This window comes from Brassica rapa, chromosome A03, assembly GCF_000309985.2.
Source record: "Brassica rapa cultivar Chiifu-401-42 chromosome A03, CAAS_Brap_v3.01, whole genome shotgun sequence".
Taxonomy (NCBI): Eukaryota; Viridiplantae; Streptophyta; class Magnoliopsida; order Brassicales; family Brassicaceae; genus Brassica; species Brassica rapa.
The window spans coordinates 29,218,752-29,240,786 of NC_024797.2; the positions used below are offsets into that span (position 1 = coordinate 29,218,752).

At 36.5% G+C, this 22,035-nt stretch overlaps 5 protein-coding genes across 12 annotated transcripts in view; 2 read left to right on the plus strand and 3 right to left on the minus strand.

Moving 5' to 3' along the window:
• The first annotated feature begins 333 nt into the window (after nt 1-333).
• On the plus strand, nt 334-1,881 carry LOC103861970 (transmembrane protein 208 homolog). The gene is made up of 5 exons (XM_009139679.3): nt 334-591; nt 726-919; nt 1,187-1,271; nt 1,371-1,436; nt 1,524-1,881. The coding sequence occupies exons 1-5, from the start codon at nt 508-510 to the stop codon at nt 1,614-1,616; spliced, it is 522 nt and encodes a 173-aa protein (XP_009137927.1). The 5' UTR covers nt 334-507; the 3' UTR covers nt 1,617-1,881.
• A 98-nt stretch (nt 1,882-1,979) lies between these two features.
• On the minus strand, nt 1,980-5,001 carry LOC103861971 (autophagy-related protein 18b). Its single transcript, XM_009139680.2, has 11 exons — nt 4,226-5,001; nt 4,044-4,117; nt 3,778-3,851; nt 3,583-3,692; nt 3,410-3,501; nt 3,210-3,322; nt 2,998-3,117; nt 2,777-2,922; nt 2,587-2,700; nt 2,420-2,488; nt 1,980-2,312 (listed from the first exon to the last, which is right to left on the minus strand). The coding sequence occupies exons 1-11, from the start codon at nt 4,285-4,287 to the stop codon at nt 2,186-2,188; spliced, it is 1,101 nt and encodes a 366-aa protein (XP_009137928.1). The 5' UTR covers nt 4,288-5,001; the 3' UTR covers nt 1,980-2,185.
• Nucleotides 5,002-5,279: 278 nt separating this feature from the next.
• On the minus strand, nt 5,280-8,636 carry LOC103861972 (probable LRR receptor-like serine/threonine-protein kinase At4g30520). The gene is made up of 11 exons (XM_033288573.1): nt 8,205-8,636; nt 7,987-8,119; nt 7,829-7,900; nt 7,569-7,712; nt 7,408-7,479; nt 7,248-7,307; nt 7,056-7,156; nt 6,848-6,979; nt 6,424-6,768; nt 5,959-6,338; nt 5,280-5,879 (listed from the first exon to the last, which is right to left on the minus strand). Exons 1-11 carry the CDS (start codon nt 8,296-8,298, stop codon nt 5,502-5,504), a joined length of 1,911 nt encoding a protein of 636 aa, XP_033144464.1. The 5' UTR covers nt 8,299-8,636; the 3' UTR covers nt 5,280-5,501.
• Nucleotides 8,637-16,421: 7,785 nt separating this feature from the next.
• On the plus strand, nt 16,422-18,136 carry LOC103861974 (gamma-glutamyl peptidase 1). The gene is made up of 3 exons (XM_009139682.3): nt 16,422-16,851; nt 17,453-17,782; nt 17,880-18,136. The coding sequence occupies exons 1-3, from the start codon at nt 16,540-16,542 to the stop codon at nt 17,988-17,990; spliced, it is 753 nt and encodes a 250-aa protein (XP_009137930.1). The 5' UTR covers nt 16,422-16,539; the 3' UTR covers nt 17,991-18,136.
• Nucleotides 18,137-18,853: 717 nt separating this feature from the next.
• The window catches only part of LOC103861975 (putative cyclic nucleotide-gated ion channel 9), a 64,602-nt gene continuing 61,420 nt past the window's right edge, over nt 18,854-22,035 (minus strand). For 4 of the 8 annotated variants that reach the window (XM_033288570.1, XM_033288567.1, XM_033288572.1 and 1 more), the window contains exons 2-7: nt 21,777-21,897; nt 21,024-21,640; nt 20,578-20,790; nt 20,178-20,494; nt 19,756-20,104; nt 18,854-19,695 (exon numbers count right to left, since the gene is read on the minus strand). In XM_033288570.1, the coding sequence (XP_033144461.1) occupies nt 19,024-19,695; nt 19,756-20,104; nt 20,178-20,494; nt 20,578-20,790; nt 21,024-21,611 (2,139 nt within the window). In that variant the 5' untranslated portion in view covers nt 21,612-21,640; nt 21,777-21,897 and the 3' untranslated portion in view covers nt 18,854-19,023. Of the gene's footprint in view, nt 19,696-19,755; nt 20,105-20,177; nt 20,495-20,577; nt 20,791-21,023; nt 21,641-21,776; nt 21,901-22,035 lie in introns of all 8 variants that reach the window. The other 4 variants (XM_033288571.1, XM_033288568.1, XM_033288569.1 and 1 more) reach the window with 3 other exon arrangements.

The window sequence follows — 22,035 nt, forward strand, 5'->3', positions numbered from 1 at the left end:
TTGGTATTTTGTTATTTTAGATTTTGAAGTTATTTTATAAAAGGAAAATTATAGAAAGTACCAGTGGAAATATAATATTTTTGATGGGAAAAAAAATATATATCTAACTTTTAAACCGACAAAAAAAAATCAACGTACAAAAAAAAAAGCTTGTGTCCTTGACAATAAGTGAAACCAGAATAAAAAGTTTGAATTATTTAGAAGAAAAGGTTTTCTTTTCCAGTAAGACACTAATTACATTATCATTTTGCTAATGACTACAAATATGGGGCCCCTAAATTTCCTAAAACAAGTGGGGCCTGAGGCTAATGCCTCAAAACTTATACCATTGGCACGCCTCTGCTTTTCTTACGCCAGCAGCAGACTGAGCCAACACATGGGCTTCAATAGAATATTGGGCCTTTTGCCCATAAAACTTGATATAATTTACTCATCGGGAGCTTAACAACTATCATCTTCTCCGATCTCACATTTGAGTATTTGACTCGTCTCTTAAGCTGATTGTTAATGGCGAATCAAGGAGCAAAGAAGCGGAAGGATGAGAACGCTCGACACATGGCCAAGCTCCGTCGTATCATCATCGCTTGCAACGTACTTCCTTCCCCCTCTTTTGATCCTCTCATTTTCTCACCTTTCTCGAGCTTAAATCTGCAAACTTTCGATGTAATTAGATTCGTTACTTCGTTGATTTGATCGGATTGGTTTATGTGGTTTGGGTATCACAGGTTGTGTACGTGATAGTGAGGATGGTGATTTTTCATTCGAGCTTTACGTGGAAGCATTGGATTGGTCTTGTGGTGACGTCGATAGGTTACGGTGTTCCTTATAAGTTTCTCGATGGGATGGCGAAGCCTAGTGTTGGTGATGATGGTGAGCTTATTGATGGTGGGTTCGACATGAGCACTGGTGGTATCTGTGGGTACGTTTTTGTTCTCTTATTGTGTAAGCTTTGTCTCGTTAGTTTGATCAACTAAGAAATAGAAAATGGCTGCCTTTTCGTGTCATTAGATTCTTTCTCCAAAGCCATAAATTGTATGAGTCGTGAGAAGAGGATTGAGAGAAATGTGATGTTTTAGCCACCATTCTTTGATCATCTTTATGGTGGATTTAATTGATGGTAGATATGATTGGTAATAGAGACTTGTATATCATCACAAGGCTAACTAATGATCTCTGGTCCGTGCAGATATTTGCATGATGTGGTCTACATCACTTGCTTCGTGCAGCTGGCATCTATCATCTCTGGAAAGTTCTGGTACACCTATCTAGTGGTACGCTCATCTGAATACTACTTAGACAAGCTATAGAGTATAGATTGCAGCTTCTGTTGGAAAATGATGATGAGAACTTCTTTTTTTTGTTGCTTTTAGATTCCTGCATTTGGAGCTTACAAAGCTTCTGGGTTGATTAGAGGATTCATGTCACAAGGTTCAGAGGTAATCACTTAGTTTTGAATACCTCTCAAAACAAGGGAGCGTTATTAATAAAATTGACTGTAATGGGTCTCTGTGACTGAACTGTAGGGAGGTGTAGAGGATGAGAAAACTCGCAAAAAGAGGGAGAAGTTGGAGAGAAAAGCTTCTAGAGGGCAAGCCGTCAGGACAAGATCACGATGAATGTCTTAACAGCATCTTTAGCCAACACAGCTTGGGAAAATCTTTCCTCAAAACATGCAAAATGCAAAATCAACGGGCAACAACACTCTGTCTTGGCTTTGCAAAGTCCTTTGTTGTACGGTTGTAGCTGTCTTTACACTGTTTGAATTGAATGGATGTTGTTAATGTTAAGATTGAGGTTTTTAGTTATCCAGAGTAGACTCCCTGAAGATATTATTGTTTTGTTGAGCTATTATAGCAGACAGATATAGCTGTCTTTACACTATTTGAGTTCATGGATGTTATTTAGGTGAAACAACTTCTTCATAGCTAGAGCCTTGACTGTAAGTAGCTATGGAGTCATCTAAGAAACAATGAAAAAGGGCTTGGAACACAAGAGACACCTTTTTGTGTTTCGTTTTTTTTTAACACAAATTGACTGTTTGAGAACACGAGTATTTGATAATAGACAAAGAACATGAACAACAAAACAATCTTTTGATGAAACCTAAGTACATATTGTTATATACAAAAAGAAGAAGCTGCCATGTACTTTGATATCTTTGGTATTTGGGTTAGAACTAATAGTATCAACTGCTGATTACGGGGTAGAGGTTGAACTCACGCTCCAGTGTCCATAACGATTCATTCTTGCTATTGATACTCATCGTATACTCCTGAAAATACCCACTATATGTAATCACCGATACCGTCGCCCTGAAAGAGAGAAACATCAAAGATCAGACGAGCCTTTTTGTGGTAAAAGTAAAACAACCGCAAGAGTGAGATGGAGATCATGTTCCCTCAAAATGGTGATATCTTACCTAATAGATGTAAACTGAGATGGAGATGATGTTCCTTCAAGTTTGTCTACCTTCCTAACCACTGCATAACTGTTAAACACAAGGCAAGCAACAGCCAATAAACCTCTTTGAGTTATACATAGCCTAATAGGTCATTCAGCAGCTTCCAAAACGAATAGACTTCCCACCTTCTAACTCCGGAAGAAACTGCATTCTGAAGCACGTGATGATGTGCTGGGTCTAGTGCATCACTCACGCTGTCAGGAAGAACTGATCCAAGAAAGCTAGTAGACCTTTTGCTTCTGCGAACAAAGAAAACATGAAGAAGACTCTTAACACAAGTGTACGGGAACTAAGAGTGTGATTCTGAATCCTCACCTTTGGTTTATGGCCAACATTAAAGAGAAGGCATGAACGGAGCCTGAAGAGCTCGTTGCAATCAATATATCCGGTAGCTGTGTGGACGGTCCAAAAGAGAGTGAGTATATCGTTGATGGGTATGTTCCTCTCCTGAAACTATATGACTGCAAACACAAGAAAAGAAACATTTAAGAATCTGCAGAAAAACAAAATGTACTGAAGAGAACTTATTCATTCACCTTAGTTGATTCAGAAACCAGGTGGACTCGGATCAGAGTTCCTTGCTCAGATGCTGTAGCAATATACATTCCATTTGAAGAGAGTGCAATCGCAGCCAACGGAGAACGATGTGCATCAATCTATAAACAGGTTTGTTAGTAATTGGATTTAGTATGCAACTCGAGAACCCAAATAGTTGATCCAAGAATCAGGTGTGAAGCAACTAGTAAACCTCACTGTGAGACTGCAAATCCATGACGTTATACACCAAAACAGCTCCTTTCGTTGTACTAGCCGGAACAGCTAAGAAGCAGCCTTCAAGACTCGGAGAGAACGCACAGAGACCTGCTCTCAAAGATAAGAAAAGATACTCTTGATTTACAAACAAAACACTACTACAAAAAAGTTGATGAAGGAAGCTTTCTGAGCTACCTTTTGGATTTGGCACGGTGTCAATAGTATCAAGCATAACAAGCGTATTCAAGTCGTAAACGAATGTCTTCTCCACCAGCACAACAACAAGCCTGATAAGAATCAATCACAGCACCATGGATTCACACTCAAAAGACAAATCAAAACAACCTTTGCTGAGTTTGGTAACTAACCGTTTCTTGTTCATACGGACAGCGAGTATAGAAGTCAAAAAGTTGAGTTCTTTAAGAGGAGAACCCTTTGTGGTATTGAACAAGCAGAGTCTCCGTGGAGATAGAGAAGCCTATATATACAAAACTATCCCAAATCATATACAAAGATCAAATCCAATCACCGTAACAAAAAAAAATGTTGATAAAAGCACAAACCTGTTCACCAGCTCCAACAAGTGCAAGAAGATCAGAGCTATACAACATCTCAACAATAACAAAAGCTCCAGCAGCTATATACCAAAACATCAAAAAGCAAACAACTTTCAATACATATATATCATCATCATGATCCCTATGCCAATTACACTAGCTTTTGCTCTGGCTTAACGTCTGCATTACAAGGATTACACTTTCGATCCTAATCGCTCTGAGATGCAATACAAAGAACATAAAGTTTGATCCTTTTAATGATAAGAACTCACCTCGTTTATAGCAGAGTCTGCCTGTAGTTGAATCGAATATCTTGAAGGAATCTTTCGAACTTATCGCAAACCCACTACAAAAAGAAAAAGGGTTAACTTTTGAGTTACGTTTTCACCGAACCAGGCAGCAAATTTTCCTGGAAAATCCACGAAAGGAATCGAATTTTCGTTGTCAAACTCACCTGTTATCTTGATTGAAAGAAGCACAGTAGATAGAAGAAGATGGAGACGACTGATTCGCCATGTCCCCAAATTGTAAAAAAACACTCTCTCTCTTTCGTTTACTTTATATATGCTCTGTTTTCGTCTTCCTCCTCTTGTTATTTACCTCAAAAACGCTGCGTTTCGTCTTCTTTTAACTGTTTGTGGCTGGATGAGGAGGAATGTGACTCAGTAAATTGCTCACTCTTTACTTTATAGATATGCTCTGTTTCCGTCTTCCTCCTCTTGTTCTTATCTCAAAAAGGCTGTCGTTTTCTTCTTCTTTTAACTGTTTTGTTGTCGAGTGAGGTGAAAATGTGACTCAGTTAATTGTTGGTTTGTGGTAAGAAACTGAAAGTGACACATGAGAGTCAAAGTTAGACAAAAGTCACAAGGCATATAAGCATTACTATAGGACCACAAACATCAAACAGGTTATGATAACAACTAAAGAAAAGTATTGATGCAAATGAGAGACAGAGAGATCAACAAAACAAGAGTCAAACGACATCACTCTCATATAGTTTCTGGCTTTGCCACCATAACCACAAGGAAAAATACATACCAAAAAGTGTATATACACATCAACATAACCAACACAGAATCTCAAACTATAGAGAAAATTTTAGCATCATTCACCAACATATACATGTCTATATTATAAAAACTGTAGAGCTTCTTCTTCTTCTTCCTTAGGTTTGTTTACTTTCTTTCTGTGTGGTTTATCTTGGACCGGATAGCTCCATAGCTAACAAATCTAAAAGCTGCTGATCATCGTCATCATCGAAACCCGAAGAGCCAAACATTTGATAAGTAGGATCATTGCAATGTGAAGTAGACAGAGATGAGTTTGGGTCATTACAAGCCAACAATTGTCTTGAAGTGAAAATGTGAGTACATTGTGATAAGAACTGAAAATGACACATGAGAGTCAAAGTTAGACAAAAGTCTCAAGGCATAAGCATTACTAGAAGATGACCACAAGCTAAAGTATGATAACAACATAAGCTAAAATATTGATGGAAATGAGAGACATAGAGATCAAACAACATCACTCTCATATAGTTTATGGCTTTGCCACCATAACAACAACAAAATACATACCAAAAAAGTGTATATACACATCAACATAACCAACACAGAATCTCAAACTATAGAGAAAATTTTAGCATCATTCACCAACATATACATGTCTATATTATAAAAAACTGTAGAGCTTCTTCTTCCTTAGGGTTTGTTTACTTTCTTTCTGTGTGGTTATCTTGGACCAGATAGCTCCATGGCTAACAAATCTAGAGGCTGTTGATCATCATCATCATCGAAAGCCGAAGAGCCAAACATTTGATAAGTTGGATCATTGCAATGTGAAGTAGTAGACAGAGATGAATTTGTCTTGAAAGAGATGTTGGCATGGTAGAAATGTGAATGGTTATGCGACGCAGCCCATCTCTCGGCTAAACCGTCTCCTTCCAGCATCAGAACCACTTCAGACATTTTGGGACGATGTGCTGGAAGATACTGTGTGCATAGCAAAGCCACTTGTAACATCTCTCCAACCTCAATCTTATCATAGTTTGTCCCAAGCTCTCTGTCCACTAACTCCTCTACTTTCATCTCCTCATGCAACTTCCTCGCCTAAACACAAAGTTACAGTTTGATCATATATAAAGTAATCAAAGAAAAATGTGATTCTCTGAGTGTCTCATTTGCTTACCCATTCAAGCATAGCTCCTTTCTGGCTAGCGGTTTTACCAAACTCAAGAGCTCTCAATCCGGTTATGAGCTCAAGCAAGAGTATACCAAACCCAAACACATCGGTTTTCTCAGACGACTGGCCAGTGGAGAGATACTCAGGCGCAATGTGGCCAACCGTGCCACGGACCGCGGTGGTGACATGAGAATCCTCGTGGTTGAGAAGCTTGGCAAGCCCAAAGTCACCAACAACTGCTTCAAAGCACTCGTCCAAGAGTACATTAGCCGCTTTGACATCTCTGTGAATGATCTTTGGATCACACTGCTCATGTAGATACAACAAACCTCTCGCTGCTCCAATCGCAATCCTCTTCCTCATGTTCCAATCCAAAGCCGGTTTAGCTACAACAGTTAAAACAAAACTGGTTAAGACTCGAGAGTCAATGAAAATGAGACTTAGAGCTGATGATTCAAGAGTTGTACTAACATTTAAGCTTCAAGGCGACGCTGCCATTGGGCATGTAAGGGTAAACAAGAAGCCTTTCACTAGATGTTTTGCAATAACCGATTAACCGAAGCAGGTTCCTATGAACAGCTAAGCTGATCATCTCTAGCTCGGTTCGAAACTGTGAATCTCCTGTAGTTCCATTAACATCTTTTAACCGTTTCACTGCAACCATAGTCCCGTCTCCTAGCTTTCCTCTGTAGACATTACCGAACCCTCCAGCGCCGAGAATGTTCTTGGAACTGAAACCATCTGTAGCTACATGAAGTTCTCTGAACGTGAAGCTTCTTAGATTCCCAAGTCCCTGTATCCCTTCCTCTTGCTTGTCTGTTATAAAAAGGCAAAACTTTAAACCATCTTCATGAATCAAAGGTGTATATAGCACATAAGCCAAAAGCTAACGAACCGTTTAAGTTAAGGATCAGTAGCCTTCTTTGTTTCTTTCGGTACCAACAGAAGAAGCTGAGAGCAAGGGTAAATAAAACAACAAAGCCAAGGCTTACACCGAGAGCTATAGCCAATCTATTAGACCTGCCTCCTACACACATACTCAAAGAATAAGAATTGATTAATGAAAGGATGAATAACAAATGATGCAAGAAGAAGGATTTTACCTGATGAGGAGCTCAAAGAAACAGAAAGAGGACTTGGAGTGATTGAACCAGAACAAATCTCAGGTGGGCTGCTTCTACATATCAAAGGGTTCCCAGCAACACTACACTCAACAAACAAAGCAGAAGCAACACTTAGTCCTGATTATATTTAATTTTAAAAAAAAAAAATACAAAACAAGTGTTTTTTCTTACTTGAATGTCCTGGCTGGGAACTTAGGAACAGGGCCACTGAGGTTGTTGTAAGACAAGTCCCTAAATTCCAAAAAAAAATAAAAAAAAAATCAGATAATAACAAAGAAGACAACCTTCATAAGAGAAAGAAAAGACAAAACTTTATATACATAATACTTACAAGAAGGTGAGATGAGGGATTTGAGACAAAGAGGCAGGGAAGGGCCCAGACAATGAGTTGTTGTTCAATCTCCTATTTGAATAAGTACGAGGTAAGATGATTAATAAACCGATGATCACATCATTAGATGGTGAACAAAGATTAAAGGGTCAGAAGCTCACAGATATTGAAGGGTGCTTAGCTGCTGGACGGAAAGGGGTATTTCGCCGGAGAATCTGTTGTTGGAGAGATCCAAAGTTTGTAACTTCGGAAGTAAACCGAGCTCCGGTGGGATTTTCCCGGAGATGTTGTTGTTCTGCAATGACCTTCAAAAGGAACCACAAATAGGAAACTGAGGTTTAGAGATACAAACAAAAAAAAAAAATTTTTTTTTGGAAGAAGACAAGAGAGGATGGAGGATCCGAGGTTGTCGTAATCGTACACTTGTCCGAGATTAGTGAGGTTTCCGATTGACTCAGATAGAGTTCCCGAGAGAGATTGGCTTGGAGCTCCTCTAAAACAGTTGGAGAGAAAGAGTGAGACTTTTCGCCATTAATGAACTCCATAGAGAACAGAACAAAAAAAAAAGAAGAAACTCACAGGCCAATGACGAGGTTGTCGGAGGAGCAAGTGATCATAGCCCAGCTACAAGGATCAACTGAAAACTCGTCCCAGTTGTTCAAAGCTCCACGAGGATCATGCAAACCGTTCTTTATATTTATTAACGCCTCCACTGTTCCATCATATATTAAAAAGATTGAACTTTTAAACCAATAGGAACAAAAAGAAACGGTCTTTAGTATTGCAATGTTTTTTACCTTCGGGGTTTCTAGGCTCGGAAGAGAGCGTAGGAGTTGAGAAACAGAGGAAGCAGAACAAGTAGAGGAGATGGAGTTGATTCAAGTTCAACATGGTGGTCTTCTTAGTTACCACCACCGTGGAAGGTTTAGCTAAGGAGAAGGGAGAGAGCGTTATTATTATTATTTTTAGTTGGGGTTGTGACCACAAACACGCATAGGAAAAGAAGAGAAAGCAAAAAGCAAACAAAGAAGAAAGAGGTCTCGGGTCTATCAAAGAAGTCTTTCTTTCAACCTTCTTCTCAAACAGTCTCTCTCACACAGGAGAGGAGAAGAAGGTAAAGAAGAAGATGAGAGGTTTAAATGGAGAGAGAGAGGGAGAGAATCAGGGGGAAGCTGATACGGACTGTCGGACCCGGGATGGTGGAGGATGCTAGTCTACTCTACACTCTCTATCTCTCTCTCTCTCTCTCTCTTTTCTGTCTCCTTTTCTTATTGCTAATTTCCTATTTTTTAATTAAATTTAATTTCTGATTATTAATATTTTTTTTTTACCTTTTATATTAAATTTAGTATTTATTCAATATTTTGTTTGTGTTTTCAAAGCTTTAAAGTTAAATCTCTAGTTATCTTATGTAAAATAACAAAAAAAGTATATATATACTAGAAAGCTACTGGAGTCTACTCATATGTATATCTAAGAGATTTCCCTATTATAAACTCTGTGAAATGCATTTTTTTGTTGTTCAAATTTACAAATCTGTTTTATTCTGCATTTTACTGTATAATGAGAAGAAAAAAAAGACAGAATTGATGTAATGTACCACCAGTGACAGGCTATAGGACTTAGGTGATTTTGTAACTCTAAAATTCGTTTCCTCTATTTTTTTTAATGTTTTTGTCTTTTTCATCTCTTTCTTCCATCTCAATGGAAACAAAGCCTTTACCACAAGATGAAATTTGATAAATTGCTGTCTCCCCACCTAATTTTGAAACTTAATGTAGTGATATATCCAATAATTCACATTTGTAGAAATTGTTATATATAAATGCTAGTCAAAATGCAATAACATGAGATCAGAGAGTGGTAACAAGAGAAACTAGCAACAAGTCAAGTAAAGCCTTGAAATAGGGATAATCCACACTTGCCTAATGAGGTGCTATTTATTTGTGATATTACACTATTTATGATAAGTCCCTATACTTTTGATTTATTTCTTTTCTCTGTCATTATTTTTGCCCACTTTTTGTATTACTTTAATACTGCACCCTCCTCTAATAATTACTACGTCTTTGTCTTTCTTTTCCTTATTTTATTACTTTTTCTATCTTTTTCCCCTTTCAATCACGTCTTTCTTTACTGCCAGAACATTCATGACCCCCACGTTTCGAATGTATGTTTAATAAAGTTTTCGTATAAAAATGCTAGAAAATAATTAAGTTTTTGTTAACATTTACATGTACTAACTAATAAATAATCAATCATGCATTGCCCACTTTACATTTTCGCAAATAACAATGAACTCTCGAACTCGAAGCTAAAAAGAAACAAGTTTTTAGAAATTTGCATGTTCTTAATTAGATCTATTCATCACATTTTGAAGTAGTCTATGTACCGAGTACCAAAAATAAGAGCTGGTCAAAATGCCAAATTAGGATGAGCAATATGAGGTAAGCAATGAGATGCTTTGTAACCAATCACCTTATTTTCTCATCACATATTATCAATGATCCTTCCTTATTACATCATGCATGCATCTTTCTACTTGTTTCATATATATATATATTCCCTAATTAACTTCATAATCTGTTCTTTACTCATATAATAATAATTCATGGTGGCCTTTTTGTGATGGGTTCATTCACCCCCGAGATATACTGTTGAATGTTTCACAAGTGATTAAGAATCGGAATCAGATTCATTTGGCTGTAACAAATCAACCTAATTTGTGACTTAAAGTTCTGGTCGTTCAAGAAAGTGGAGAAAGACTGAATGATGGGACAAATCGAGCTACATATCAACATTCTTATGCGTTTTGGCTTCTGTTTCAATCTTCTTCTTCATTTTTTGATAAACCCAAAGACCCATACATTTTTTCTAGGTTGGAATGAGGCACTTCAAGATTCCTCCCAAGCCGACTTGAACCCAATACCTGACTTCTCACTCCTTTGGAAGGGTCATGTAAAACTACTTGGCTTTTGTTTCAATCTTCTTATATATTTTACAAATTTCAAGTATAATGTCAAAAGGGGGAAATAATTAACACTCATGAAGGGATTTAAAAAGTAGATTCATCTCCCAATAAATTGCACCACATAAAAAATGTTGGTTATTTTTCGTTTCTATTTTCTTCAGTAATGTTTGTTTCATCTTTTTATCCACTGGACCATATTCTGATATGCACCAATTATAAAATGCTTTATTTCATTAAAGTTCTTTAAAAATATTATTTGTTACTTTTTTACCTTTTATGGTGGCCAATTGTATTTGCTTTGTGACTACTAACTTCACAATGTATAAGCATATCTTCGTCGTTGTAGCAGAACAGTGTTGATTGTGCAGCCTAGCAATGGAACATGAGTCATCAATCATTAATTAATGGATCTTGATGTTATGTTAGTGTTCAAAAAAGTGAAGAAGTGGAAAACGCTCAATTTACCAACTATCAGATTAATAACAATATAAAAATGCTGATTATTACCTGATTAAATCTCTATTTTAAAATATTTGTAAGACCATTAAAGTTTATATTAGTCCGGTGAATCTAATGACCTATAAAAATTCTAGTGACTTGCATTAGGTTAGTGAAACAATTTTACAAGCAAACATGTGTTAATTGTATTTTAGTTTGTATAAATTAAGTTTAAAAGCCTACATAAAGCAAACAAAGAAACAAATCAAAAGTAAAAAACATAGAATATTTCACGTAGGCTTGGACATTTTACCAGGACCCAAAGACCCGAGCCATAACTGACCCGAAAATACAGGTTCGAGTCCGGATCAGGATCCATACTAAAGTACCTATTGGATTTTTTTTGGATCTGTGGGTCTCGATTCGGGTCCGGGTCCTATCCGAAGTACCCGCAAATAATTGTATATATTAGGTATATTTAGATGATTGGATATATTTTTGGTATTTTAGAATTCTTTTTAAAGTTATGGGTTCGGGTTTTCGGGTATAATTATAGGTTTCGGGTAAAATTCTAGATTTTTAGAAAATATAATTCGAGTATTCAGGTAAAATTCAGGTATGTTTTGGGTTTTCGGATCTGATTTTGGATAAATTTTTGGATACTTTTACGGTTTTCGGCTATTTTTAGAGTTTTCGGGTTCTTTTCGGATCCTAAATATCCGAACCGATCCAGATCCAAAATATACTAAAATTTATGGGTATTTTACGAGTATTGAAATTATAGACCCGAACCGACTCAGACCCAACAAAACTCGACCTGGAACCGACCCAAAAAATTTTAGGTACCTATATGGATCTAAATTTCTAGGATCCGGATCCGACAAGATCCGATCCGAGAATCCGGATACCCAGGCCTAATTTCAAGAGAGAGAGAGAGAGAGGGATCGGAGCCAGGGAGAGAGTAAAAAAATTGAAGTTAATAAAAAGGAGAGAATTGGGGCAGCAAATTAATCTTCGTTGGAGTGCGATTATTCTTCTGTGATTTCCCACTGCTTATGTGGTCAACCTGATCCTTCCACGTTCTCTATTTTTTTATACTTCTTTGCTATTTCTTGGTTATAGTTTATACATATGAGCAAGTGAGCATTGTTATAGTTCTAAACAAACTAAGAAAATACATGTAGTCAAATAATAAATTGAATATAGATCGTTATTAGTTAGCAAGCATGTACTTTATATTTTGTCTTCTACCAAATCCTAATTAGTACTCCCTACGTTTTTTCATATATGACGCTTTAAGATTGTACACATAGATTAAGAAACATTTAATTTTTAAACAAAAACATCATTATTTGTTCACCTAACCACAATTTAACCAATAATAAAATAGAAACTATAATATCATTGGTCATCTAGCATTAATTAGTAATAAATTTTACATAGAAAATTGAAAACGTCAAATAATTTAGAATAAAAAAATTTCTCTAAAACGTTATATATAAAAAAAAACGGAGAGAGTAGCTTTTTTCAGTTTGAAACTAGAACAAATTAGAAAACAATGGCCAAAACCCAAAAGTGCTCGGATGAACAAAGCGGTGATTTAGAATTTGGATGACGAAAAATACTCCTGAAACAATAGCCCATAATGATTTATACCGAAAATTTAAAGCCCATATTCAATATGCCTTTTTGCTGCACCCCCTTTGTTGTCCAACCTTTATAAAATCAATGTTACTCGTGTTTTTACATACTATAAAACATCTGCTCCGAATTGTTCTGTTATATTGTAAATTATAATACTTTGAAGTTAAGAGGTGGAGATAATACTAACGATGCATGTGATCTACAGGATCACTTGAACGTTAATTACCACTATTGGCAATATCTAAGTTTCTTTTTTGAAAAAAAACTGTCAATATCTAAGTTTAGCACAAAGTATCAAAATGTGTAGGGTTTACTTTATAGAACTGCTTCTTGCATTGAAACACTCTTTTTCTCTTACTTTTAATTTTCTTTTATCTTTGCTCAGATGATAATTTCATTTTTCTAATCATTCCATAATTGAACATATACTGATTAATTAGTTGTACAGTTGTATTTAACTAGTGTACGTAATATATAGTTGAGTAAAAGCCCTAAATAAGTAACATAATGAGTAATAAAGTTATCTGGTTTTACGGCGTTATGGAAGGCACAATCCCGTAGAAATGTAGAACCATGAAACAACCATCTCCCTCTCTTCCTTTAGAGTCTAGAGTCTTTAGACATAAATCCAATTTCATCATCAGCGATGTACATAACTACATATATACACACATAATGCAATATCATCGCCAATATAAATACACACATTTAATCCATGGAAAAGCCGAAAACAAATCCTTGGAAAATGACATATATATAATGGCTTAAAATTAAAACGATACCCTGCTCAAAGCTCTTGGCCTCTTACAGTCGAGTTCTTGCATAATTGATGAAAGTAAATAGTACACAGATTTTTTTTTTGGCAAGAAGCAATAACAAGTTATTTGTTTAATAAATGAAGTATGAAAACCACACAGCAAAATACATTTCAGAGCGAGGAAAGTAGTGTGTATAAAGTGACAATGCGACAAGGATCTTGAGCCATTCTGCCAATACCACTTCTTCCCAAAGTGTTACACTTAACTTTCTCAATTAAAGGAAATAATTAAAGACATAATAAGTAATGAATCCGATCAACGACATTGACGAGTTTTGAAACTCATTTTTCTTATTCTCTAACGAAAATACTCTCTTGCACCCCCAAACAACCAATATTTTTGTAATACTCAGTATCCTCCATTTGTTTTCTTCTGCAAAAGAAAATTTCAAGAAGAACAAAAATCAGATAAAACATAAAACAACATGAACAAGAAAGAGAGAGAGGAACTGATTTTGGTAAATAAGAAGAAGAATGGTGTGTAAATGATCGGTAAAAACACATATTTGCTTCTTCTTGTTTATTTCACCTTTTGTGGATTTTTCTCAGCTTTGTTATTTTGCTCTGAAAGAAGCCTCCTTGTAAACTTGACCAAAAAAAGAAACCTCCTTGTAAACGTTACCTTCTCTTTCTCTCGTAGTAAGACATTATTTGGAAAACTAATTTTCCCCTGATTATTACAAGGAAAATAACCTAGTTTCTATTAAAAGAAGCTAGCTATTTATGTGATTTCTACCTTTTATATGGATTGGCTTGCTGGAAACCTACGTTTTGAATTCCTGATCGGCTTTGTTCATTTATTTATGAAGAATATAAACCAAATGTCATTTGTAAATTAATAATCTTCAATTTTTGTCAATTTGTATTAGATGTTTTATTATTCTATAACAGGTACGGATTATTTTGTCAACATGTTATTACAGAATTAAAGGTGGGTTACTTTTAGTTCACTATATTTTAATTGTCATAGTAAATTGATTAGCAAACCAATATGGCTATTTATATGATTAAATTAGAACAAGCTTTAAGATGGTCTGACCAGTAACATGTGCACCCTAGTTGAAACTAGATTTTATGGAGACTATCACCACCAATCACTATACAAATTTACATATTTTCGTTTTGACATGGTACACACGCAAATATATCTATATATAATTGGGGCCCGTGTAATAGTTGAACCGAACCGGAACTGAAAATTTGTGGTAGGTGTTGGTTGTGTTGCATTATTGCATAGGAGAAAAATCTTACGGGATAAAGAACTACACGTGTACGAAAATTATAAGAGTAAGATGAAAGAACCAGAGAGAGATGTAATGACTTGTGACTTGTGAGGTGAAATGACAGAGGAAATGCAGAAAAATATGAAAAAGAGTTATGAATGAGACAGAATGTGCTTCCTCTGTCCATCGTAACACTGTTTTACCTCTCAGGACCATATTTTTGTTTGTAGACTTGTTTCACTGATCCAAAATTAATTGGATCCGGCATGGAATGGTGAGATTATGAGTAAACCATTTACAGTTCATCGGCTCTTCCGAGTTCCGACTGGTAATCATGGTAGTGTTTTGGTTTAAACGGTGATAAAATTCAAACCCTTGAAATGATCTGCTTTTCATAAGTGAATAGCATTCCAAAACATTATATTAAACTTTTTTTCCAAATTTATGATTGAAAAACATCCCGAAACGAATTGTTTGGACCATTAAGTTTCACTTTATAATATTCGATTAATGTAACTGAAATAAAATTTCTAAAAATCATTCAATTTGTTTTTGAAATTTACTAAATCATTGTTTCTACCAAACTTTATACAATTTTTGAATTACCAAAACATTCGGAAAAGAAACCCACTAATCAAACAAAACCAAAATGATACTGGACACAAGAAAAAGAAAAAGGAATAGATGTAGACATCATACTAATTAATTTTTCCAGTGTACGTATCTGGACGCGGTTAGGGACGATATTCAAGTTTCATCTTTGTAATTTTCCTAAAGATATTTTCAGACGTATTTAATTATAGAATACTGGAATTGAGAATCGAAAAATGACTAGTGAGAACACTTTTTGGACGGCGCGGAAATAGTAATATGTCTAATTGTCTATATTTGTTTGTAACGAACCTTAAATATTATGTTCAATTCTACTGAATAAGGAGAACCTATTATCACTGTAAAGAAGAAAACAAGATTTTGAGGCCCTGTATTATTATATGCGATGGTGAATTGTGAAAGCTAACAAATCGTTTGCAAGAGACGGAGCGCGAAACACATCCCTCTCTTTTGAGATTTAAGAGTACCGATTTTCATAACAATAAGTAACTCAAACAAATCATGTGCATGGGAAGAAGACATTAGACCAGAGCCGATGATCGCGCAGATCTTGATTGGTTTTAAATGTAAGAATATACAGTGTTCAGAATAAAAATGATTAAAAAAAATCTATGAGATCTATTTTCAACATGTTGGAGAAAACATTAAAAACCGGCGTTAGTAACGCCGCGTTGCTTACAACTTGCGAATTTATAATGGTCATGGTCTAGAAGACACGATACTGAGAAAAATGGGTTTAAATTTAATACATTTTTCACCAAGTTTAACACATAATTATTGGTTAAAAAAAAACGTGAAAATTATATAAGAGTTAACTACTTCCAAATTTCAGTTCCAATTACATAAGAATTACAAGCCCCTCAATATAGTGAAGAAAAAGTCATCAAAATATTTTTTATTCTATCCAGAGTCGTTTAGTAATTCAGTAATGATGACAGTATAATTTCTCAGGTATTTTATTTTGGCCATCACAGAAGTAACTTCTCTAAGTTTCTCTTAAAAGAAAACTACATGAGAATGAGATACGATAAGATTATATAAACATATAACTGATAGTGGCAGAGGAATCATTCTAATTCAAACAATTCTATTAATATTAGTAAGAATGATATCATTTAGACTTCAATAATGCGTGAATCATGTCTGGACAAATGGTCGGTCCACAACGGTTAGCAAGCTGTCCAAGTGTGCCCCATAACAATATTATTACATAAAACGTGCAACATTAAAAACCAAGTTGATGGGTCGACCAAGTCCAATCTCATTTAAATACACACATACTTACGTGTTTCTTCTCCATTGCTCCTTGTCTCTCTCTCTCTCTCTCTCTCTCTCTCTCTCTCTCTCTCTCTCTCTCTCTCTCTCCTTATCTCTCTTCTCACGTAATCAACTTCTCTCTTTGTGTTTTCTTAGCCGGTTAAAAAAAAATGGTTGACCAGAAGAAATTCGCTCTGTTTCTAGCAACTCCTGATTCGGAGTTCGTTAAGAAAGCGTACGGAGGGTACCACAACGTGTTCGTGGAGACGTTCGGAGACGAGGGAGAGCATTGGGACTCGTTTAGAGTCGTGGACGGCGAGTTCCCCGACGAGAAAGATCTTGAGAAGTACGACGGTTTTGTTATAAGTGGAAGCTCTCATGATTCCTTCCAGAATGATCCTTGGATCCTTAAGCTATGTGAGATTGTCAAGAAACTTGATGAGATGAAGAAGAAGGTTCTTGGCATCTGCTTTGGTCACCAGGTTATCTTCTTCTTCCTCTTATTAGTTTCTTATCACTTGTTTATTATTATTATTTTTGTTCACCAATTTAATTCATAGCTAAAGGTTTTAAATTGAACCTATTACTTATAGAGGATATATTAACTGCTTTTTTTTTTGCTAAAGTATATTGAGTTAAACTTTATCATATTAGTTTATGAATGAAGTAGTACGGTATTCAACAAGTCATGACATGACAGTTAAGATCTATTAATATTAGCAAGGACCACTCATCACTTGGTATAATGTCTTTGAGTTAACAAGTTAATCATACTCTTTATATAATTTTTTTGATTAGTGGGTGAAATATATACGAATGATAGAATTGATCTAACGGCTAATATTATTGGATCACCTAATAGAAGTTTAAATAAAAATTAAATTGGATCACCGTAAGAAAGGGTGATCTTCAAATAAAAATTAAATTAACATGGTTTAAAACACGCCATTCTAGCCAAAAAATCCTAATTATTTAAAAAAATATTTGCAAGTGAACTAATAAAGTATTCACTTGCCACTTAATATAATGTTTTCTATTGAGATGATAAGACTCCTCTAAACAGAAAATTTTGAACTCCTTTAGATCATAGCTAGAGTTAGAGGAGGAACAGTTGGGAGAGCAAGGAAGGGACCAGAGCTTAAACTTGGAAAGATAACCATCGTGAAGGATGCAATCACACCAGGAAGTTACTTCGGAGACGAGATTCCAGACAGCATAGACATCATAAAACTACACCAGGACGAAGTGTTGGTGTTGCCGGAAGGTGCCAAAGTACTAGCTTATTCAGACAAGTACGAGGTGGAGATGTTCTCCATTGAAGATCATTTATTCTGTATTCAAGGACATCCAGAATATAACAAAGAGATTCTGTTTGAGATTGTAGATCGTGTTCTTCGTCTTGGCTACATCAAGGTTTGTTTTACTTAAATGATCATCATATAACATAACAATGGGAATATAATGTGGTATCACTGGTATGTATCTGACGAGTTATGAATTACATTTGCAGCAAGAAATGGCTGATGCGGCAAAGGCCTCGATGGAGGGTAAGGGAGCTGACAGGAAACTTTTGGAGACGATTTGCAAGAACTTCCTCAAAGGCAGAGTTCCAGCTAACTAGTTGTTTCACTACCAAGTTATCTATTTGGCTCTTATTATATTGGAACATTTATGGATTTTATGATCTTGCATTATTCATATTCTATGTATAACCTATTAATCTCAACCGTGGCATATTTATCTATGTTTTCACATTTCCGATTTGGATATGATCGAGAGGTCTATATTAGAGGGAAAGTCTCTCCATATAGGTAGTTGGAAGGTCAATCGTGACATATTTATTTATGTTTTCACATTTCCGATTTGGATATGATCGAGAGGTCTATATTAGAGGGAAAGTCTCCAACATAGATAGTTGGAAGGGATAAGTAATATGTAAGATAGATGTGGTCAATCAGTTTAAAACCAATTGTTGATACTTATATATTACTTATGATCTCTTCCAACTATCAATATAGAAGTCTCCGTCTCTGATAGTCCGGACATATGACTCAGAAACATAACCATAGCTAAGGACACAATGAGATACTTGGCAGTTACTTTGGAGACCGGGTCTTCTCCCCTTTTGCCATTATAAAATGCCATCAGGACGAAGTGCTGAAACTCTGAGTCTGCCATGGTTCTTGCTTCTTCCGAGGTATGCCAAGTCGAGATGTTCTCAATAGGAGACCACTTCCCTGTATCCAAGGTCATCATCTCGAGTATAACAAAGAGATTCTGTTTGAGATTGTGGACCGTGTCCTCAAAATGAAGCTTATGGAGATTTGTTCATGCATATGCTCTATGCTCACTTTCAAAAAGAGTGTTCATGTCCTTGATGTCTTCAACTCCCAAACATAACGTATATTGCAACGTGAAGTAAAAACTTTCTGAAAGGCAAATCTGAGTTTGCTATGAACCTGCCATTTCCTTCACATCTCTGTCTTCAACAAACAAAGATGATCATTTATACTACCACATTTTTCTTATCGTAATGTTGGAATACAAATCAAACGAAAAGTATAAATAAATAAACTTCAATCTGAGTCAAAAGGATTCATAGAGAGATGTATATATATATGTAGTTATGTAAAATATAGTCAGCATCTTTGTTTTTAAGGATCATCAGCAGAGAAATCAGGTTCAGAAGGCTTCTGAAAAATCACAAGCTCTTTAGTAGACTTTGCTGCAATACGGTTCTGGTGAACTTTACGAAGCGCATTCGCTGCAAACTTAGAAGCCAAGAACGTAGCTCTAATGCTAGCAACATGCCCTTCTCCTTCTTCCTCCTCTTCCTTCTTAAGCTGCTCAAGTTTCTTCTTCTTCACGTACCGTCTCCACGCGGCTTGTATAAAAATAGCAGCCCAAGTCCTCCATTGCTGCGAGTAGAATCTGAAAGTATGCTGAACTTGCCTGCTGTGCAGTCTCCTGAACTGGCTAGCAACGAACTTGAGCTCATCAGCTATCAAAGCGAAGGCTTCCACTTCTGTTAGAGCCTTTGCGGTTCTTGTGGAGGAAGGTAGGTTGGAGCCGGACTTGGGATCAAGCGCCCACGTCAAAAGCTCTTCTCCACAGAAGTCTCCTTCTTTGAGCAAACTACGGTTGAAGAAACCACTTCTCCCACCGTCTGTCGTCACACTCTCGAGCCGGCCACGGATAATGAAGAGCATCTCGTTGACAGGGTCACCTTCACGGACCAGGTAAGATTTCTCCGTGTATAGACACGGCTTCAACCTCTCGCATATTGCATCAAGCAGCCTCTCTTCCATATTCTCAAACAATGGAACCTGTAACAAGATGGTTTGGTTACGTAAAGACTTATTAAAATAAGATTCTAACTCACTTACCCTTCGGACCAAAGCAAGACAGAGATGGCGTTTGATGTCTCTTCTCAGATCCTTTGGGAGGTTCTGAACCAGATTCTCTTCATCGACTCCTTTCGTCTCCAACCACTTGTACTGATCATAACGTCTGACCCGTTCTCTCAGGTCTGGTGGAAGCATCCGGTGATGCATCCACTGCTCTGAGTCACGTCTCTTCACTCTCATCTCCTCAAGGCGGATTGTGAGTGACTGGAGATAAGTCTGCATGTTCCCAATGAGAAGAGCAAAGAGTAGAAGCCCAGCAACAGCTAGTGCTATGGAGAATATGATCTCTCCAGGGTATGTACTCGTCTCAAGCCCTTGACCAAGTGTGCTGCATTTAGACATCAAACGAGGTTAGTCAATGTTCAAGACATGTGGTTATGACGTTATAAATACAGATGTACCTGAGATTCTGAAGTCCCCACCACAAACAGAAGAAGTATTTAGCTACAAAGCTCTCAGACGAGACAATGCCAGAAGACAAGGCTCTTAAGTAGATTCCAAAATCAAAAGGAGGATTGTCACCATCAGTCACATTGACAGGACAACTTTTCTGAAGAACAGACTCTTTGATAGTGTTCCAAGCAGCGTAACCATCCATGTTTTCATTACCGCAAAACAGGAAGTTTCTGGTACAGTTCTGGCCATCAACAAGACAAGCCTTCTTCCAGCAACCGTTGACTCGTTCTAAAGCCAGTAAGTACCATAACGCCCCAACAATCTGAAAAGGTAAAGAGTTATATGAACATATTGTTTTTAAAAGATATAAAAGGAAGAGAGTGCAAAAAGTAGTAAGTAACTGACATGACTAGCAAGCATGTAGAGTAGCAAGTAATAAGCTGCACCAGCCCAAGCTGTCTCAGCAAACACCCCAGCTGTTCTCTTGAGCTCTTTGCTTAAGGGATATATCCGAATAAACCGCGGAATATACTGAACTAAAATGATGGAACGTAACGCTTGCTTTGTTTCCAACACACTCCCACCTGTAGATGTGTAGAGAAATCTCCAAACTACAATCTGAAACAACAACAACAACAAAAATGACATTAACTAGTCATCATTTTAGTTCAATATGAAGCAGTGTTCTAAAAAATAGCTTTAAGTCGGCATAACAATTTTTGTATAACACATTGTGTTAAAAAAATCAGTATAGACGCCCGCCTAATCAATATAATAGACTATAAAGCACCTAGTTACCGCCTAGCGATTTTTTGAAGCAATGAATCAACAAAAGTGTTTTCTGCTATTACCTGTGGAAGTGGAAGCACAGAAAGAAAGTCAACGATGAAGTACTGCTGCAGATACCGCTTAGCTATCTGTGCAGGATCAATCACAAGCTCGCCTCTCCCAAAAACCCTAGAAGAAGGAGCCACAAAAGCTGTCCTAAACTGCAGAGCCATCCGGAAAAGATAAAACACATCGATGAAAGTCCTCAGCGTTGTTGCAATGGTAGCCAATCTCCGGTCAATGCCGATACACTTGCCGCTATCATTAATAAACGGAAGATACAAGAAGAGAGGATCCACTGACACAGCGAGGATGCAAGAAGTGACAAAGAGCTTGTTGCATAGCAAAAGAAACTTGTCCTGCGGATCAAATATCTTCCTTTCAGATACTTTGAGATCTTCTGGAAACACAGCTCGCGAAACGCCGAGACCGATCGATCTTCCTAGAGACCAGAGCCCTTTGGAGCCTCTTCTAAAACCTTTCTTAAAGGAACCAGATGATGCATTGTTGTTGTTGCCTTGGCCAGCACCATTAGCACGTGATGGTCCTTGGAGATTGAGTGTGCATTTGTTGAGACCTGCTTCAGCGCCCTGCGAGTATCTAGAATCCATACTATCCAACCTGTGAAGAACAAAAGAAACTAAAGAAAGACTTTAACTTTCTTTTTTTTTTTTCAAACTCAGACTTCAACTTTCAAAACCAAAAAAAATAAAAGGACAACACAAGATGTCTGAAACATGCTAAAGTCTTTGTCTGAACAATTAAAACTAAGTTACCTTACGAACTTCTCGCGTTGGCCACTGATAACTTGTGATTTTACTGATTTTTTGACACAGTCGAACATGCTTTTGTCTCCCTCCCTCTGTGACTTAACTCATGAATCACAAAGTGCAAAACCTGCTTTTACGCAAATAAAAAATAAATAAAGAGACAGTTATCATTAAAAAAAAAAACTGAATATATAAAAGAACCAAACATGTGATGTTTGGTTCCAGAATTTCTGTCAGAATCATTGGTATCATGGTTTGGTTTTAA

Coding starts and splice junctions, on each gene's coding strand:
- LOC103861970 (XM_009139679.3), top strand. CDS start 508: ATGGCGAATCAAGGAGCAAAGAAGCGGAAGGATGAGAACGCTCGACAC. Junction 1,272..1,370: donor TCTGGTACACCTATCTAGTG/GTACGCTCATCT, acceptor TGTTGCTTTTAG/ATTCCTGCATTTGGAGCTTA. Junction 1,437..1,523: donor TCATGTCACAAGGTTCAGAG/GTAATCACTTAG, acceptor ACTGAACTGTAG/GGAGGTGTAGAGGATGAGAA.
- LOC103861971 (XM_009139680.2), bottom strand. CDS start 4,287: ATGGCGAATCAGTCGTCTCCATCTTCTTCTATCTACTGTGCTTCTTTC. Junction 2,923..2,997: donor TGGTTTCTGAATCAACTAAG/GTGAATGAATAA, acceptor TTGTGTTTGCAG/TCATATAGTTTCAGGAGAGG. Junction 2,489..2,586: donor GTTTCTTCCGGAGTTAGAAG/GTGGGAAGTCTA, acceptor TGTGTTTAACAG/TTATGCAGTGGTTAGGAAGG.
- LOC103861972 (XM_033288573.1), bottom strand. CDS start 8,298: ATGTTGAACTTGAATCAACTCCATCTCCTCTACTTGTTCTGCTTCCTC. Junction 7,901..7,986: donor GACAACCTCGTCATTGGCCT/GTGAGTTTCTTC, acceptor CAACTGTTTTAG/AGGAGCTCCAAGCCAATCTC. Junction 6,980..7,055: donor TTCTTTGAGCTCCTCATCAG/GTAAAATCCTTC, acceptor GTATGTGTGTAG/GAGGCAGGTCTAATAGATTG.
- LOC103861974 (XM_009139682.3), top strand. CDS start 16,540: ATGGTTGACCAGAAGAAATTCGCTCTGTTTCTAGCAACTCCTGATTCG. Junction 16,852..17,452: donor GCATCTGCTTTGGTCACCAG/GTTATCTTCTTC, acceptor GAACTCCTTTAG/ATCATAGCTAGAGTTAGAGG. Junction 17,783..17,879: donor TTCGTCTTGGCTACATCAAG/GTTTGTTTTACT, acceptor TTACATTTGCAG/CAAGAAATGGCTGATGCGGC.